At 30.7% G+C, this 18,930-nt stretch overlaps 1 protein-coding gene across 1 annotated transcript in view; it reads right to left on the bottom strand.

The window, feature by feature from the left end:
• LOC135139545 (potassium channel subfamily T member 1) overlaps nucleotides 1–18,930 on the bottom strand; it is a 238,221-nt gene that overhangs the window by 123,590 nt on the left and 95,701 nt on the right. The window contains exon 8 of the mRNA XM_064069828.1: nucleotides 9,563–9,657. Coding sequence (XP_063925898.1) covers nucleotides 9,563–9,657 — 95 coding nt within the window. The remainder of the gene's footprint in view (nucleotides 1–9,562; nucleotides 9,658–18,930) is intronic.

Consider the following 18,930-nt stretch of genomic DNA (forward strand, 5'->3'; position numbering starts at 1 on the left):
AAGGGAACAAGCTGCTCTCATTTTAATTAACAATTCCTCTGCTTCATCCGACTTCGAAACATAACTTCAATTATTTCAGTCCGTGCAAATTTTCACTTTGTGTCATTTAAGCAGATTACATTTAAAAATAGTTATGCATCGACTCGCAGCTTTATCCTCCCGAATAAATTAGTTATTTACATAACTCAAGCATATGGAGAAATTCCGAATCGTTTCTAGTTCTCGGACATAACGAAATTAACTTTGTCTGCATCCCATTCTGGCTAATGCCCCTACAAAAATAATCATTCCCCGATTTTCCCACCCCATCCCACGCTTTACTATCATCTGCGGTGCCATTACACCCCGAGTCCTTTATCTTATTGTCGAAACGATTATCACCAGCAAGCCGGCCAAACCGCAAAGGACCATAAACCGTCCCGAATCCTCCGTCCGGGTGCAGTAGGTGTACCGGAGACCATTAGCCGAAGTTTTCTTTCAGACTCGGCCGCAAACTTGAACAACTTGTTGTACATAATCTATCGGCTGGGGTGTATCAAACGCACGCCAATTTCAACTTGTCAAAAGTTTGATACGAAAGTCGACGACCCTGGGCTTCCTCTATGACTTACAATTCAGAAAGCTATCAAAGTTGTTGGAACATGATCGAAATAATTAACGCCGGCCTAAACGGGGAAAGAAGGCGTTTTGTGTTCTGTGTCGTGGTGGCGGTTGCTGGAAACTATTATGCGCGATATTAAATTACGGTTCGGTTGTACTCAATGTAACTAGAGCTTATAGTTCGGGGAAGTTGTAGCGAAATTAACGCCACTTTATAATACGTCTACTGTTATTAAGCAAGTTCGGGTGGAAATATGGCAGGCTGAGCTCTAATTCAATTTTTTATAATATAGTACGGAATTTTCAGACAATGTTATGTCGGTCCAGCTGGATTAGAAATTTGTAAAATTACAGAAATAATTATACATAATTTTAATCAATAAAATAGTTTTATTCGAAAAAACTGAAATACAGTTTCTGTTCACCTGTTTTACTTTAATGCTTCAGTTATTTTAAAAAGTAAAAGTGCACAACTTTTAGCGTTGGTTTTCCGAAAATGACAGCAACTTTTTCTTTTTAAGTAGAATAGAGTATGTTTTTAAAGTGTGTAGCAGAAAATTATTTAACTCAAACTTCCCTTAAGGAGACTCTTATGAACCTATGGTGTATTATTTTGGGAGCCCATAGATTTTTTTTTGTAAATTATTTAAAACAATTTTGGGGGACTTTGGTGTTCTATTTTTGGAAAATTCTGACCTGACCTGTTTTTGAGTTAATTTTGAGACTCCGTTTTTTTTTTTAATTTAAAACAATCTTGAGGTTCTAGGTATTCCTGTTTGGAAAGAATTTGAAAGTGCTTTGGACCCTCTAGTGTCTTTTCTTATAATAATTTAATTAAATTTCTTAATACGTCATTTGCTAAAATCAGTCTTATCTTACCAGGTACTAGCCCCGCCCACCCACCCTCTCTTTTCTGAGAGAATATGTTATTTGCCAAAATCAGCCTTATCTTAGCAGGTACTAGCCCCCCCCACCCACCCTCTCTTTTCTTGGAGGGTATGTCATTTGCCAAAATCAGTCTTATCTTGGCAGCTCCTAGCCCCGCCCACCCACCCTCTCCTTTCGTAGAGGATATGTCATTGCTAAAATCAGTTTTATGTACTGACGACAAACTTTTACAAAAAAATTTGGAAACATTACGATAAAATTATGTTTCTTTCGTAATCTACATCATAAAGAATTTTTTTATTATTTTTCTGGGATTCCTGAAACTCCCGTACATAACCTACTAAAGAGTTAATCCGCCATTTTGTAGAGACCCGGTATAAATTCTAAAATTTGATATTGGAAATTTCATATTTTTTTACTGTGTAAAGTACTGATTGTTAAATCAAGAAAAAGAAACATTTTTAGGAAAGGCAAGAAAAACGACTGAAGAAGAAACAAAAAAATGGCAACAAAAAGCCCAAAAAAACTGCAAAAAACGTGATAAAAAAGGAATACAAAAAATGCGTCACAAAAAAATAAAAAAAGGCAACAAGAAAACAAGAAAAAAAGCCTGCAAAAGCGGCAGTAAAACGAACAATAATGGCGAACAAAAAAGGCACAAAAAACACCACAAAAAATTCACAAAAAAAACATAATGAAAATGACTAAAAATAAAAACAAAAAAAGACAAAAAACAGTCAAAAAACCGACGATAAAATGGTATGAAATAAAAGCAACAAAAAGAAAAGAAAATGCTACAAAAGAGACAAAAAAACATTTCTTCCACAAATGAAGGGTTTCAAATTAGCGACAAAAAAGGTCACAAAAAGAAAGCCACAACAAATGTGACTAAAAAAAGAGGCGTCAAAAAGTGACAGAAAAAGAATTAAAAACGACAAAAAAACGAAAGAATTAAGACACAAAAAGAACAAAAAAGCGAAAAACGACAAAAAAAAGACAAAAAAAATTATACAAGAAAACGTGTCGAAAAAGAAACTAAAGAAGCGATAAAAAATAAACTCAAAAAACAGCAACAAAAAAAACCGACAAAGAACGTCAATAAAACAGCAACAAAAAAGCTAAATGAAAAAAATACACATACAAAGGCACCCCAAAGAGGACAAAAAAACATAACAAAATCGCAAAGAAAAAAAAAGTAACACAAAAAATCTACGATAAGACAAGAAAATCCCTTTTGTCCCTAAAAATAATTTTAATACAGCGATAAAAAACGGACACACAATAAATGAGTCTCAAAGAGAGAACAAAAAGCAACAAAAAGCCTACAAAGAATGAGACCAAAATAAAAGGAACAAAAAAACACGACAAAAATAGGCATAGAAGAAGCGAAAAGACAGCAGGAAAAAGTGATAAAAAAAATGACTGAAAACAACAATGCGACAAAAAAAAGTGTCAGAAAAAAGAGCACCAGGAAGAGGCAAAAAAACAAAAAAAGCGGCGAAAAACCGCGTATAAAACGGGGACAAAAAAGCAATAAAAAGGACAACACGAGAGAAAAATAATAGAAAGGTTTTAAAATAGTGACAAAAAATGGCAATGAAAAAGGCCACACAAGTAGGACAGAAAAACGACAAAAAAAAACGAAAAAAGACACTTAAAACACGGGTAATAAAACAAAAAAAGGGAGAAAAATGGAAAAAACCTAATACAAAAGTAAACCAGGAAAGTAAAAAAAGCCCACAAAATATAAACAAGTAATGAATAAAAGTAGACACAAAAAAGGGGACAAAAATGCGTACACAGGACGGAAAAAAAGAGAACAAAGAAGTGAATAAAAGGTTAAAAAAAAAACATTTTTTTAACCATTTTACGACGAAAACAAAAAAATGCTAATAAAACGAAGTAGGAAAAGGAAATCAAGAAAGCAACAAAAAATGTGACAAAAATCAACAAAAAAACAACAAAAAAACGACAAAAATTTCAATAAAACGGCAACAAAAAAGCGAACAGAAAAGAGACAAAAAACAGTCAAAAAACCGACGATAAAATGGTATAAAATAGAAAGCAACAAAAAAAGAAAATGCTCTAAAAGAGACAAAAAAAACCTTTTCTCCAAAAACGAGGGGTTTCAAAATAGCGAAAAAAAGGTCACACAAAGAAACCCACAACAAATATGACTAAAAATAGAGGCGTCAAAAAGTGATAGGAGTTTGTTAAAAACGAAAAAAAAAAAACAAAAAATTTGAGACACAAAGAAAGGACCAAAAAATGTTACAAGAAAACGTGTAGAAAAAACTAAAGAAGCGATAAAAAAATAAACTCAAAAAACAGCAATAAAAAAAAACGACAAAGAACGTCAATAAAACAGCAACAAAAAGCTAAATAAAAAAAACACACAGAAAAGCGCCACAAAGAGGACGAAAAAAATCTAAGAAAATCCCAAAGAAAAAAAGTAACACATAAAAACTACGATAAGACAAGAAAATCCCTTTTGTCCCTAAAAATAGTTTTAATATAGCGATAAAAAACGGACACACAATAAATGAGTCCCAACGAGAGAACAAAAAGCAACAAAAAAAGTAACAAAAAAACCCACAAAGAATGAAACCAAAAAAAACACGACAAAAAAGGCATAGAAGAAGCGGAAACAAGGAGGAAGAGGTGATCAAGAATATAACCAAAAACAACAAGAACAATCCGACAAAAAAACGTGTCGGGAACAAAAACACTAGAAAAGAGAAAAAAAAACAAAAAGAGCGACAAAAAACCGCCTATAAAAAGGGAAGAAAAAAGCAACAAAAAGGACAACAACACGAGAGAAAAATGTCATTATAGAAGATTTTCAAACTAGTGACAAAAAATAGCAATTAAAAAAAATTACGACAGAAATATGACAAAAAAAATTGACCGAAAGGTGTTTCGACAGAACTTCCCTCGCTCCTTAAACACAATGATAATTTTTTTTGAGTCAGCCTGTATACGCAAATCCAAAAAATATATGTGGAATGAAAAATCGCAAGTATAGACTCACCAAATTTTGTACATTTTAGACAGGATTTATTCGGCTTTTGAGCTGACGTCATGAATTTTTTTGAGGGGATAAGCAAATATATTTTGACTAAAAATTTATTATGCTCTTTATAACCTTAAAACATCAGCAAGATATCAAAGCATTCGGTTTAGCAGATTCAAAATTAAATTGCAAAATGTTGTTTTATAATTTTGATTTTTTTTCCAAAAATCTGGACATTTTGGGTAAAAACTCTATTCGGAGTCATACACTACATGTTTAAGACTAAGTTATTTTATACAATTTAAAACCCCTTTGCTATGTACAATTTTGAAGTGACGTCATCGCATTAGTGGTGGGAATGATTAACGAAATTTTGGTTAGCGTTTTCCATCTACATGATATTCCTAATATAGTCCTAAATACAAAATTTGACAACAATCGGCCCAGTATTTTCGGAGATCATCTGTTTAATAAAAATCCGTGACGGCAGACAGACGAACAGACGAACAGACGAACAGACGAACAGACGGACAGACGGACAAACGGTCAGACGGACAGACGGACAGACAGACAGACGGAAACGGGGGACCTATTTCTCGTCTTGTAGGAGTCATGAAAGGTCGAGAAAACGTAAAAGTATTGAGTCAGCCGACGGACTCGATTACAATACTTCCTTCGCTTAGACTCGGGAAGTAAAAACGAAAAAAAGACACTTAAAGGGTATTAAAACAAAAAAGGGAGAAAAATGGAAAAACCTAACACAAAAGTAAACTTTACGACTTTTAAAATACGACTAAAAACACAAAAAAATGCTAATAAAACGAAGTAGGAAAAGAAAACCAGGGAAGCAATAAACAAAATGTGACAAAAAAAGTAACAAAAAACAACAAAAAGTGACAAAAACTTCATAAAACGGCGACAAAAAGAGGGAACAAAAAGAATACACAAAAAAGACAAAACACAATAAAAAATGTTACAAAAAATGACAAGGAAAGCGATAAAAAAATCGACGATAAAACAACAAAAATCACAGCAAAAATGTAGAAAAAAATTACCCTAAAAAATATGTTTCATAATTGAAACAAATAAAAGCAGACAAAGAACGCCTCAAAAAAAAGCCAAAAAACGACAAAAAATTACAAAAACAGACCATAAAAATAAAAAAAAAAACAAATAGTGGGAAAAAATACAAAAAGGACGAAAAGCGATTTGATTGAAAAACAATTAAAAAGAGGTGAAAGAAAAACGTAACAAAAATCCCACAAAGAAGTCCAAAAAACAATCGGGAGACACAAAAAGAGGCAAAAAAACGCAACAAAATAATGGGGTAAACAGACGAAAATCAATGGAACAAAAAGGAGAAAAAAGCGAAAAATGACTTTAAAAAAAGATAAAAAAAGTGACAAAAAAAAACGTATCGTAAAAGAAACAAAGAAAGCGAGAAAAATTAAACTCAAAAAACAGCAATCCGATAAAGAACGTCAATAAAACGGCAACAAAAAAAGGTGAATTAAAAAAACACACACACAGAAAAGCACCACAAAGAGGACAAAAAAAACATAAGGAAATTACAAAGAAAAAAAAAATAAGAGTAACACAAAAAGTGACAAAAATTTACGATAAGACAAGAAAATCCCATTTGCCCCTAAAAATAGTTTTAATATATCGATAAAAAACGGACACAATGAATGAGTCTCAAATAGAGAAAAAAGCAACAAAAAGGATACTAAAACAAAAAATGAGAAAAAATAGGGACCACAAAACAAAACAAAAAAAAATAGAAAAACCTAACACAAAAGTAATCCAAGAAAGTAAAAAAAGCCCACAAAATATAAATAAATAATGAATAAAAGTAGACACATAAAAAGGTAGAAAAATGCGTACATAAGACGGAAAAAATGAGGACAAAGAAGTGAAAAACAGGTAAAAACACATTTTTTTTACCATTTTACGACTTTTAAAATACGAAAACATAAAAAAATGCTAATAAAACGAAGTAGGAAAAGGAAACCAGAAAAGCAACAAAAAAATGTGACAAAAATTAAGAAAAAACAACAAAAAAACGATAAAACTTCAATAAAACGGCAACAAAAAAGCGAACAGAAAAAAGACAAAAAACTGACAAAAAACCGACGAAAAAATGGTATGAAATAGAAAGCAACAAAAAAAAAAAGAAAATGCTCTAAAAGAGACAAAAAAACCTTTCTTCCACAAACGAGGGGTTCCAAAATAGCGAAAAAAAGAAAGCTACAACAAATACCACAACAAATATGACTAAAAAAAGAGGCGTCAAAAAGTGATAGAGGGAGTTTGTTAAAAAGGACAAAAAAACAAAAAAATTAAGACACAAAAAAATGACAAAAAAAGCAATAAAAGGCAAAAAAAGAACAAAAAAAAAGCGCCACAAAGAGGACAAGAAACATAAGAAAATCGCAAAGATAAAAAAAGTAACACAAAAAATCTACGATAAGACAAGAAAATCCCTTTTGTCCCTAAACATAGTTTCAATATGCGATAAAAAACGGAGACACAATAAATGGGTCTCAAAGAGAGAACAAAAAGCAACAAAAAAGGTAACAAAAAAGCCTACAAAGAATGAGATCAAAATAAAAGGAACAAAAAAACACAACAAAAATAGGCATAGAAGAAGCGAAAACAAAGGAGGAAAAAGTGGAAAAAATGACTAAAAACAACAATGCGACAAAAAAAACGTGTCGGAAGAAAGAACACCAGGAAAGAGGAATAAAAAAACAAAAAAAGCGGCGAAAAAACGGGGACAAAAAAGCAATAAAAAAGACAACAACACGAGAGAAAAATAATAAAAGGGTTTCAAAATAGTGACAAAAAATGGCAATGAAAAAGCCCACAAAATATAAACAAATGATGAATAAAAGTAGACACAAAATGGACAAAAATGCGTACACAAGACGGAAAAAAAGAGAACAAAAAGTGAAAAAAAGGTAAAAATCCAATTATTTTTTACTATTTTACGACTTTTAAAATACGAAAACATCAAAAAATGCTAATAAAACGAAGTAGGAAAAGGAAACCAGGAAACCAACAAAAAAAGTGACAAAAATCAACAAAAAAACTACAAAAGAACGACAAAAACTTCAACAAAACGGCAACAAAAAAGCGAACAGAAAGAAGACAAAAAAGACACAAAAAACAATAAAAAATGTTGAAGAAAATAACAAGAAAAGCGGTAAAAAAATCTACGTAAAAATCAACAAAAAGCACAACAAAGCTGCGACCAAAAATGTAGAAATAAAATGCCACTAATAATGGATTTCAAAATTGAAACAAATAAAAGCAGACAAAAAACGCCACAAGAGAGAAAGTCAAAAAACGACAAAAATGACAAAAAAAAAAACATAAAAACACGACAAAAAAAGCGAAACGAAGTGGGAAAAAATACAAAAAAGACGAAAAACGATTTGAATGAAAAACAATTAAAAAGAGGCGAAAGGAAAACGTAACAAAAAAAGAAAGCAAAAGAAAAACACAAAGAATGCGTGAAAAACATTCGGGGGACAGAAAAAGAAGCAAAAAACTCGCCAAAATAATACGTAAACAGACGAGAACCAATGGAACATAAGAGGGGAAAGAAGCGAAAAACAGGAAATCAGCAAAACAAAAAAAACAAAAAAAAAAACAAAAAACCTCATTAAAGCGGTGACAAAAAAGGCGAATGAATAGGAAACAAAAAGCCAGAAAAAAGAGGACAATAAATGTAAAAAAAGTGACAATAAACCCACGATATAAGTTGACAAACAAAAGTAAGCAAAAACATCATAAAAAAGACACTATAAAACGTGTGAAAAAAGACGAAAAACAGGAAAAGCAAATGCGATAAAAACGTAATAAACAACGGAAACCAGTAAAACGACAAAAAAAGGTTTTGAAAAAACTGCAAAAAAATGGCACTATATCTGCGAAGTATCCATGTTTAATGAATCTACTATCATATATATAACAGATATTTGAAAGCACAAACTAAGAAAAAAATAATAAATCTATCTTTAACGGAACAAATAACATTACAAAAAGTTAATGTCATGTCCGTAAAAACCAGAGATAATATACCGCTTCATTTTTTTGTGTTAATCGTCCGTTCTATATTTCGGATTTCCACTTTTCCAAACAACCAAACAATTTCAATAATGCTTTAATAACATTATTTGTGGACTTATGCCAAAACTGTTTATTAGTTATTAATGTTATTATGAATCAATAAAGGGCCATTATTGTTATTATTAACGGATGTATTATTATATATCTGGTTTTCAGAACCATTTCAGGTTCTTTTATTTATCTTCCCTTTTTTATATGATCAAGAACTTGAATGTGAACAGACGTTCGACCTTCAATATTTTTTATCTATTCCTTCAGACCACAGAACTTTTACAACTGGTAATGGGAGGAAAAATATTATATCCTAAAAATTAAAAATTCGAAGCCCATAATCCGTAAAATCCTAAATTACATACCCTCAAACCAACTTTGGCGGTCAGCAAAGGGTAAAAAGGGGCGGATTTAATTTGTTGTTATGTTAACCTGTTGTTTGTGTTTGTGCTTTAGTAAATGACTTCCCACGTCATTAAATCATGATATTTCTAAATATTTACAATCTGAAATTTACGTAGGTTTCCAGAGCAAAGTTGTTCGATCATCGTTGGCCTAAATGACCATAAAATTTTATTAGTACACAAAAATAATTTCTGTGCAGTATGAAATTTGTAACCGAAATACAAAAATCAAGCCTAAAAAATTAAAAACTTTTCACACCCTATAATTTTTTTCTGAAGCTTGACGCACAATTTGAGCACACGGGGGCTGCTGCAATCCATGTATGTAATTTCAAACCACTACGGAGTCCTCGTAAACACAAAATTATTGCGCTCAACCAGAACCCCCACTATACCCGTTTTATTCCACAATTTGTCGCTTTATCAGCCGATTTATACGCAAGATAGAGCAGCAGATTCGTAATAAGCATGCTTAAGCTAACATTATGCGGGAAAAAAGATAAAAATCTCTTCTAGCACACAAAGCAATTACCTTGTAAACACGAGACAAACAAGGGTTGCGGATAATATCGTGAGCTGTTGCGACAAAGCAGACTGCGATTTCTGCATTGCCCTGTGGAGATCGTTCTGAAACAAAATAAAACACGAAAATGAGATAACAGAAGTCGCTACGACAACTACCGCAATTACAAAGTCCATCCGGCTTTTGCCAAAACTACACAACGAAAGTTTTAAATGAAAATTCGACGTCTAATTAGAAGAACTGCTTCAATTAAATTTGCATCGTTAAAATCGTGAACCGGCGGCTAAGAAATAAAGCCGAGGAGGCAAGATTTAATTAAAGCAACCGGAGTTAAATGCAGGTGAGCTTTTGTGCGTCCGGACGGAACGTAACCGGAAAAATAGGGCAAGCTCCACAAAAGCTCGGCTCTTCATAAACAAGTTACACAACGCTTTCGACTGTGTTTTCAATAGGAAACCATTACATGAGTTCGCTTTCATGGAGCAGTGCGACGTAAAAAGGACAATGCGAACCAATGGGGCGAAGTCTACCTTGGAACTAACACAAGTTGACATTAATGTGACTCGCTTTACTAAATAATAAATTATGCGAAGGATGCACAGTTCGAAACGAGGTTCTGTCAAATATTCCGAGCGGTACAGAGCGGAAAATCTTCATATCAAAGCGAACTTCGTATTGAATTAAGTCACTTTTAGATTACATTTTCTTCTGAATTTTACATCTGAAGCTTTATCAGAAGTGAAATTTTATTAGGCTGAAATTTCTTGAATGCCTTTTGTGTGAACGCTGCGCGGAGCTGCTGAGGAATTTTTTGCGGTTCTTATTACAGAGTAAATTGGCAATATATTGTGTACTGCAGCTTCGGATGTGTTAAGGGGAGGTGTCAGAATACGTATGAACTTTTCCGACTAAACGTTAGACACCAGTTTTTAGTAGTGTATAGTTCTAAGCTCTGTCGCTTTATTTTAACACTACTTCAGTTATCGAGTCATTAAAAACGTGTCTCACTGTGTAGGTATATTAAATCCGGGTATTCCAGTTTCTCGTTTCGCTTGAATATATAAAAAAAAGACAATAACTTTTTTAATTTTCGTGCCTTTTCGGGATGTTCCGGTGCTTTATAAAAAATGTAAAAGAATCTCGGAACCATTCTATTTTATTTTTTATAGAATTCGAAAGAATTTCGGGTCTCCTGTGTTTTAGTCTTTAAAGAATTTTAAAAAAATCTTGCACGTCCCTTTACTATTGAAATAATTTAAATAATCTTGGGCTCTTGGTGTTTAAGGTTTGTAGTATTTTAAAGAATCTTAGGTGTTGTATTGGTGTTTAATTTTGGAAATAATGTAAAGGATATCGGGGACTCCTGGTGTTTTATTCTTTTTAAAGAATTTGAAAGAATCTTGGGGATTTCGGGTGTTTTATTTTGGGAATATTTAAAGGGATTTTAGAAGTTCTTAACTTTTTAAAAAAAAAAAATCAAAATCTTGGGGAGCTCTGGCATTTTATTCTTTGAAGAATTTAAAAAAATCTCAAGGAGCCTTGGAGTTTTTAAGTTTAAAAATGTAAGATAACCTTAAAAAGAGTTTAAACTGTTTAATTTTTGAAGTTCTCTTTTGAAAAGATTTTAAACAAATCGAAGGAGCCCTTCGTATTTTATTTTGCAAAATATTGAAAAATTCTTAGAATCTCTGGTATCTTTTTTAAGAATTTAAAGGAATCTCGGGGCTTTTAGTGTTTAGTTTAGTTTTGAACTAATATCGGAGCTCCTATATTTTATTCTTTTAAGACTTTAAACCAATTTTGCACTTCCAGAATTTTGCTTTTGAAAAAATTCAAAAACATGTCTGAAAACCTTGGTATTTTATTTTGAAAAAAAAAAAAATAGAAAAAATTTTAGATACCCTTTTTTTTTAAGAATTTAAAAGATTCTTAAGAGGATCTTGGTGTTTTATCCTTCAAAGAATTTAAAAGAACGTTAGGGGTTACGGGTGATTTATTAAAAAAAGAAAAAAAATCGAGAGCCTTTGGTGTTTTATTTTCAAAATAATTTAAAGAATCTTCAGAACTCCTGGTGTTTAATTCTTAAAGGGTTCAAAAGAATCTTGGACGTTCTGAGTGTGTTATTTTTGCAAAATTTAGAGAAATTTTTTGAGAAAAAAATTGAAAGTATCTTTGGGAGCCCTGGTGCTTTACTCTTTAAAAAAATTCAAGGGGCCCCGGGAGTTTAATCTTAGGAGTTTGGGGTGTTTTATCTTTGAAAAAATTTGAAACGATCTTGGGAGCGTCTTGGTGTTTTATTTTGAAAAATATTGAAAGAATCATGGAGACCCCTAGTGTTTTTGTTAAGGATTTAAAATTAATCTCAGGAGTCTTTTATTCTTTAAAGACTTTAAAAGAATCTTGGCGGTGACGGTTGTTTTATTTTTTAAAAACTTAAAGGGATTCTAGGTGCCCTTAATCATTTATTTTGAAAAAAAAAAATTGAATAATCTTGGAGAACCGTAGTGTTTTGATTCTTAAAGAATTTAGAGGATATCAAGGAGTCCTTGGAGTTTTATTAAAAAAAATAATAAAGGAATTTTGGAGATTTCTGATGTTTTTATTTTTGAAATATGTTTAAAGAATCTTGGGAGCGCTTGGTGTTCAATTTTGAGAAATATTGAAAGAATTGTGGAGTGTGTTTTTTTTAAGAATTTAAAGTAATTTCAGGGCTTTTAGTGTTTTATTCCTTAAAGAATGTAAAAGAGTCTTGTTGATTTCGGGTGTTTTATTTCTGAAAAATTTAAAAGGATCTTAGGAGTCTCTGCTGATTTATCAAAAAAATAAAAAATAAAAAAAAAATTAAACAATCTGGGGGCTCTGCTGTTTTACTCTTTATAGAATTTAAAGAATTCTCAATGGGTCCTTGGAGTTTTATTTAAAAGAATCTTGGGGGCCCTTGGTGTTTTATTTTGAAAAATATTGAAAAAGTCATGTACAACCCTAATGTTTTTTTTTTCTTAAGAATTTAAAGTAATTTCAAAGCTCTTAGTGTTTTATTCTTTAAAGAATTAAAAAAATCTCAAGGGGCCTCTGGAGTTTTTTTAAATTTGAACGAATCGTGCAGATTTCTGATGTTTTACTTTTGAAATAAATTTAAAGAATCTTAGGATCTTGGGGTGTTTTATCTTTGAAAAAATTTGAAACGATCTTGGGAGCGCCTTGGTGTTTTATTTTAAAAAGTATTGAAGGAATCGTGACAGCCCTGGTGTTTTTTAAGGATTTAAAGTAATTTCTAGGGTTGTTTTATTTTTGACAAATTAAAGGGATTTTAGTTGCCCCTAATAATTTATTTTGAAAAAAAAAAATTGAAATAATCTTGGGGAACCCTGGTGTTTTAATTCTTAAAGAATTTAGAGAATATCAAGGAGTCCTTGAAGTTTTATTTAAAAAAAAAATGAAAGAATCTTGGAAGCCTTTGGTGTTGTTCAGTTTTGAAAAATATTGAAAGAATTGTGAAAATCTCTGATGTTTTTTTTAAGAAATTAAAGTAATTTAAGGGTCTTTAATATTTTATTCTTTAAAAAATTTAAAAGAGTCTTGGTGGTTAAGGGTGTTTTACTTTTGAAAAATATAAAGGGATTTTAGGAGTCCCCAATGATTTATTTTGAAAAAAAAGATTCTTAGGGAGCCCTGGTGTTTTATTCTTTAAAGAATTTGAAGAATTCTCAAGGGGTCCTTGGAGTTTTATGAAAAAAAAAAGGAATCTTGGAGGTTTCTGGTGTTTCAGTTTTCAAATAATTTTAATCAATCTTGAAAACTCTTGGTGTTTGATTTTGGAAAATATTGAAAGAATCGTGGACATCCCTGGTGTTTTTTTTAACAATTCAAAGTAATTTCAAGCCTCTTAGTGGTTCATTCTTTAGAGAATCTTAGGCACTCCTAATGTTTTTTTCTTTAAAGAATTATAAAGAATCTCATGGGGGTCTTAGTGTTTTATTCTTTAAAAAATTGAAAACAATCTTGGGGATTCTGAGTGTTTTATTTTTCAAATAACTTAAAAGTATTTCGAAATCCTTTGGTAATTAATTTTGAAAATAATTTAAAGAATCTGGGAGACACATGGTGTTTTACTCTGTAAAGAATAGGAAAAAAGAAATCTTCAGCTCCCGTGTTTTATTGTTTTCAGAATTTAAAGGGAACTCAAGGGCACTTGGTGTTTAATTTTAAAAAAAAATTAAGAGGATCTTGGAACTCCTTGCTATTTTATAAAAAAAATCTTAGAAGCCCCTGTTTTTTTTAGGGATTTAAAAGAATATCTAGGAGCCCTTAGTTCTTCTTTAAAGAGTTTAAAATTATCGTCGAGGTTCTGAGTGTTTTATTTTTGAAAAAAATTTAAAAGCATCTAGACGGCCTTAGGAGTTTAATTTTGAAAATAATTTTAAAGAATCTTGGAAATTTCGGCTGTTTTATTGTTGAAATAATTTTTAAAAATCTTGACAGCCCCTGGTGCTGTACCTTTGAAAAAAAAAGAATTCCGCCAGCCTTTAGTCTTTAATTTTGAAAATAATTTAAATAATCTTGGGTACTCCTGGTATTTCATTCTTTAAAAAAATTAAAAGGATCTTAAGGTACCCTTGGAATTTTGTTCTTAAAAAATTTAAAAGGATCTTGAGTGTTTCATGTGTTTTATTTTTCAAATGATTTTAAAGAGTTTTGGGATTAGGGTGTTTTATCTTTGTAAAAATTCGAAACGATTTTCGGACCCCTTGGTGTTTTATTTTCAAAAGTACTGAAAGAATCTTGGGATCACTGGTGTTTTTTTATTTTAAATCATTTGAAGAAATCTCGGGCTCCTGGTGTTTTATTTTTGAAAGAAATTGGAAGAGTCTTGGTAGTTGCAGGTGTTTTATTTTTTTTTTAATTTAAAAGGATCTCGGCAACCTTTGGTGTTTTATTCTTTAAACCATTTAAACTAATCTTGCATCTTGCAGGAGCTTCATTTTTGAAATAATTTTAAAGAATTTTGGGAGTGTTTTGTATTTGAAAAAATTTAAAAGAATCTCGAGAGATTTTGGTGTTTCATTTTGAAAATAATTTAAGAAAAATCTTGAGGACTCTTGGGATTTCTTCAAAGATTCTAAAAGGATTTTGGGGCTCCGGGTATTTTATTTTTGAAAAATTTTAACAGATTTTAGGAGCCCTAAAGTTTTATTTAAAAAAATTAAAGAATTTTGGGGAGCTTTCTGGTGTTTATTCTTTAAAGAATTTGAAATAATTCCGAGGTTCCTGTGTTTGATTCTCTATAAAATTTAAAAAAATTTTCAAGGGGCCCTTGGAGTTTGTACGTCAAAAGATTTTAAAAAGAATCTTGAGGGTTTCAGGTGTTTTTGAAATAATTTTTAAAAGTTTTGGGAGCTTCGGGTGTTTCATTTTGTAAAAATTTTAAATGATCGTAGAAACACTTGGTGTTTTATTTTGAAAAATATTGAGAGAATCTTGGATTTCCTGCTTTTTTCTAAATAATTTTGAAAAATTTCGGGGTTCTGAGTATTTTACTTTTTAAAGAATTTAAAAGAGTCTTGGTGGTTGCAGGTGTTTTATTTTTTAAAAACTGAAAAGGGTCTCAGGAGCTTTTGCTGTTTTATTCTTTAAAGCTTTCAAATTAAACTCGCATGTTCCAGGAGCTTTATTTTTGAAAAAATTTAAAAGAATCTCGAGAGCTTTTAGTGTTTCATTTTGAAAATAATTTAAGAAATGTTCAGGACCCCTGGGGTTTAATTCTTTAATGATTTTAAACGATTTTTTTTTATTTTTGAGAAATTTTAAGGGATTTTAGAGGCCCTAATGTTTTATTAAAAAAAAAATTTTAAAATGTGGGGCGTTCTCTTTAAAGAACTTGAAAGAGTTTCGGGGTTCCTGTGGGTGATTTTCTTTTTTTCTTTATAGAGTTTAAAAGATTCTCAAGGAGTTTGTTCTTTAAAAGATTTTAAAAATAATCTTGAGGGTTTGAGGTGTTTTTAAAATAAATTTAAAAAGTTTTGGGAGCTTCGGGTGTTCCTCATTTTTGTAAAAATTTGAAATGATCTTAGGAACCCCTGGTGTTTTATTTTGAAAAATATTGAGAAAAACTTGGGATTCCTGTTTTTTTTAAATGATTTTAAAAATTTCCGAGTTCTTCGTGTTTTATTTTTTAAAGCTTTTAACTAATCTTGCATGTTCCAGCAGCTTTATTTTTGAAATAATTTTAAAGAATCTTAAGAAACCCTTCATGTTTTATAAGAATTTAAATGAATGTTAGGAGTCCCGAGTGCTTTTTTTTTCAAATAATTTTTAAGAACCTTAATAACCCCCCGTGCTTTATCTTTGAAAAAATTTAAAAAGATCTCGACAACTTTTGGTGTTTTATTTTGAAAATAATTTCAGAAATTTTGAGGACTTCTGGAGTTTAATTCTTTAAAGATTCTAAAAGAATTTTTGGGGTTCCAGGCATTTTATTTTTTTAAAATTTTAAGGAATTTTAGGAGACCCTAACCTTTTATATAAAAGAAAATGAAACAAAATTTGGAGGTTTTTGCTGTTTTATTCTTTAAATAATTTGAAAGAAAAAAAATTGAAGAATCTTGGGGGTTTCAGGTGTTTTGTTTTTGAAATAATTTTAAAAAATCTTGGGAGGTTCGGGTGTTCTATTTTTAACAAAATTTGAAACGATTTTGGGAACCTATGGTGTTTTATTTTGAAAAATGTGGAAAGAATTGTGAAGAACCCTGGTAGCTTTTTAAGACTCTCAGTGTTTTATTTTTTAAAGAATTTAAAACAGTGGTTCCCAGTTGAAAAATTTAAGTCTTGGTGGATCCAGGTGTTTTATTCTTTGAAGAATTTAAAAGAATCTTGGGGTTCCTTTTGTGTTTAATTCCTTAAACACTTTAGAAGAATCTTGCACGTTCCGGAACCTGTATTTTGAACTAATTTAAAATAATTTTGAGAGCCCATAGTGTTTTATAACTAAGAAAATTTAAAAGAATCTCGGAAACCCGTGGTATTTTATTTGGAAAAAATGAAAAGGAACGTAGGTAGTCGTATTTTTTTTTAAGAATTTTAAAGTATCTTGGGGATTCCGGGTGTTTTATTTTTAAAACAATTTTCAAGAAGCTCAACAGACTTTAAAAAAAATTGAAAGAATTTCAGGAACCTTTGCTGTTTAATTTTGAAAATATTTTAAAGAGTCTTGGGTGTTTTATTTTTTAAAGAATTATAAAATGTATTCTACGTCCCAGAATGTTTATTTTGAAATAATTTTAAAGAATCTTGAGAGCCTCTGGTGTTTTATGTTTTAAAGAATTTAAAAGAGTCTTGGTGGTTGCAGGTGTTTTATTTTTTTTTAAATGAAAAGGACCTCGGGAGCTTTGCTGTTTTATTCTTTAAAGCTTTCAAATTAACCTTGCATGTTGCAGCTTTATTTTTGAAATCATTTTTAAAAATCTTGATATTCCTCGGTGTTTTATATTTGAAAAAATTTAAAAGAATCTCGAGAGCTTTTGGTGTTTCATTTTGAAAAGAGTTTAAGAAATCTTGAGGACCCCTGGGGTTTAATTTTTTAAAAATTTTAAGCAGATTTTGGGAGCTCCGGGTGTTTTATTAAAAAAAAAAAAATTAAAGAATTTTGGGGAGCTCTCTAATGTTTTATTCTTTAAAGAATTTGAAAGAGTTTCGGTGTTCCTGTGTTTGATTCTTTATAGAATTTAAAAGATTCGAGGTGTTTTTACAATAATTTTAAAAAGTTTTGGGAGCTTCGGGCATTTAATTTTTGTAAAAATTTTAAATGATCTTAGGTGTCTTATTTTGAAAAATATTGAAAAAATCTTGGGATTCCTGTTTTTTAAATGATTTTAAAAATCTCCAAATTCTTCGTGTTTTATTTTTTAAAGAATTTAAAAAAGTGTTGGTGGTTGCAGGTGTTTTATTTTTTAAAGTTTTTAAACTAATCTTGCATGTTCCAGCAGCTTTCTTTTTGAAATAATTTTAAAGAATCTTAAGAAACCCCCATATTTTATAAGAATTTAAATGAATGGTAGGGGTTCCGAGTGCTTTATTTCTCAAATGATTTTTAAAAAGCTTGATAATTGTTCCATCTTTGAAAAAATTTGAAAAGATGTCGAGAGCTTTTGGTGTTTTGTTTTGAAAATAATTTAAGAAATCTTGAAGACTTCTGGGATTTAATTCTTTACAGATTTTAAAAGAATTTTGAGGGTCCCAGGTATTTTGTTTTTGAAAAATTTTAAGGGCTTTTAGGGGAGCCTAACTTTTTATATAAAAAAATGAAAGAATTCTTGGAGATTTCTTGTGTTTTATCCTTTAAAATATTTAAAATAAAAAAATTTAAAGAATCTTGGGAGGTTCGGGTGTCTTATTTTTGAAAAAATTTGAAACGATTTTGGGAACCCTTGGTGTTCTATTTTGAAATATGTTGAAAGAACTGTAAAGAACCCTGGTGGATTTTTTAAGAATTTAGGATAATTTCAAGTGTTTTATTCTGTAAAGAATTTAAAACAGTGGTTCCTGATTGAACAATTTAAAAGTCTTGGTGAATCCAGGTGTTTTATTCCTTGAAGAATTTAAAAACCTTTGGTGTTTGATTTTGAAAATATTTTAAAAAATCTTGGGTGTTTTATTCTTTAATTTTAGAGTTTTGGGAGCCGCGGATGTTTTGACTTTGTAAAAATTTTAAATGATATTTTAATTTTATCTGGTGTTTTATTTTAAAGAATATGTTTTTCATAATTTATAAAATATCTGTTTTTTGTCAACACATACAAAATCCGGGAACAAATTGTAAAACTTTGAATTCTTTGGGTAGTGAAATGGAAACGAGATCACGCTTTGTGAAATTACGCTGATTTAGCGGCACTAAATTATTCTGAGCAAGCAGTATCAAATTTCGCTGACTCAGAGATGTCAAATGTTGTTGATTCAGAGATGTACGTAAAAAATAATTACAGGCTGCGGTTGCAGACGCAAACTAGCCGTCAGACGACTGTTGGAATATTCTATACCATATTTAAATTTTAAAAATCATCGACACAACGTGTAATAAATATCTGACGTTAGAAACGCGATTCACGCCACGATTTTTCCATTTCTGAGTTATTCATCAAACGTTCAAATGTCAACAACCACAGTGTTTATGTCAATTGTTAAAAATTGATAGACTGTCCCAGATAAGTTTCCTCCGTCTAGCGTATTCTCTAAGAAGCAAACCATTAAAAATTCAAAATGTCAAACGTTTAGTTCTAAGTTTATCCTAGTCATTCATAACGAAGTCTTAAATTATAGATACGATGAAAAATAGATTACGACGTATCGACTGAGCTACTAAGCATAAATTAAATCGCATTTCA

Source organism: Zophobas morio, unplaced genomic scaffold (assembly GCF_036711695.1).
Source record: "Zophobas morio isolate AGI-343-1 ecotype UQ-CSIRO unplaced genomic scaffold, CSIRO_AGI_Zmor_V1 ptg000031l, whole genome shotgun sequence".
Classification (NCBI taxonomy): Eukaryota; Metazoa; Arthropoda; class Insecta; order Coleoptera; family Tenebrionidae; genus Zophobas; species Zophobas morio.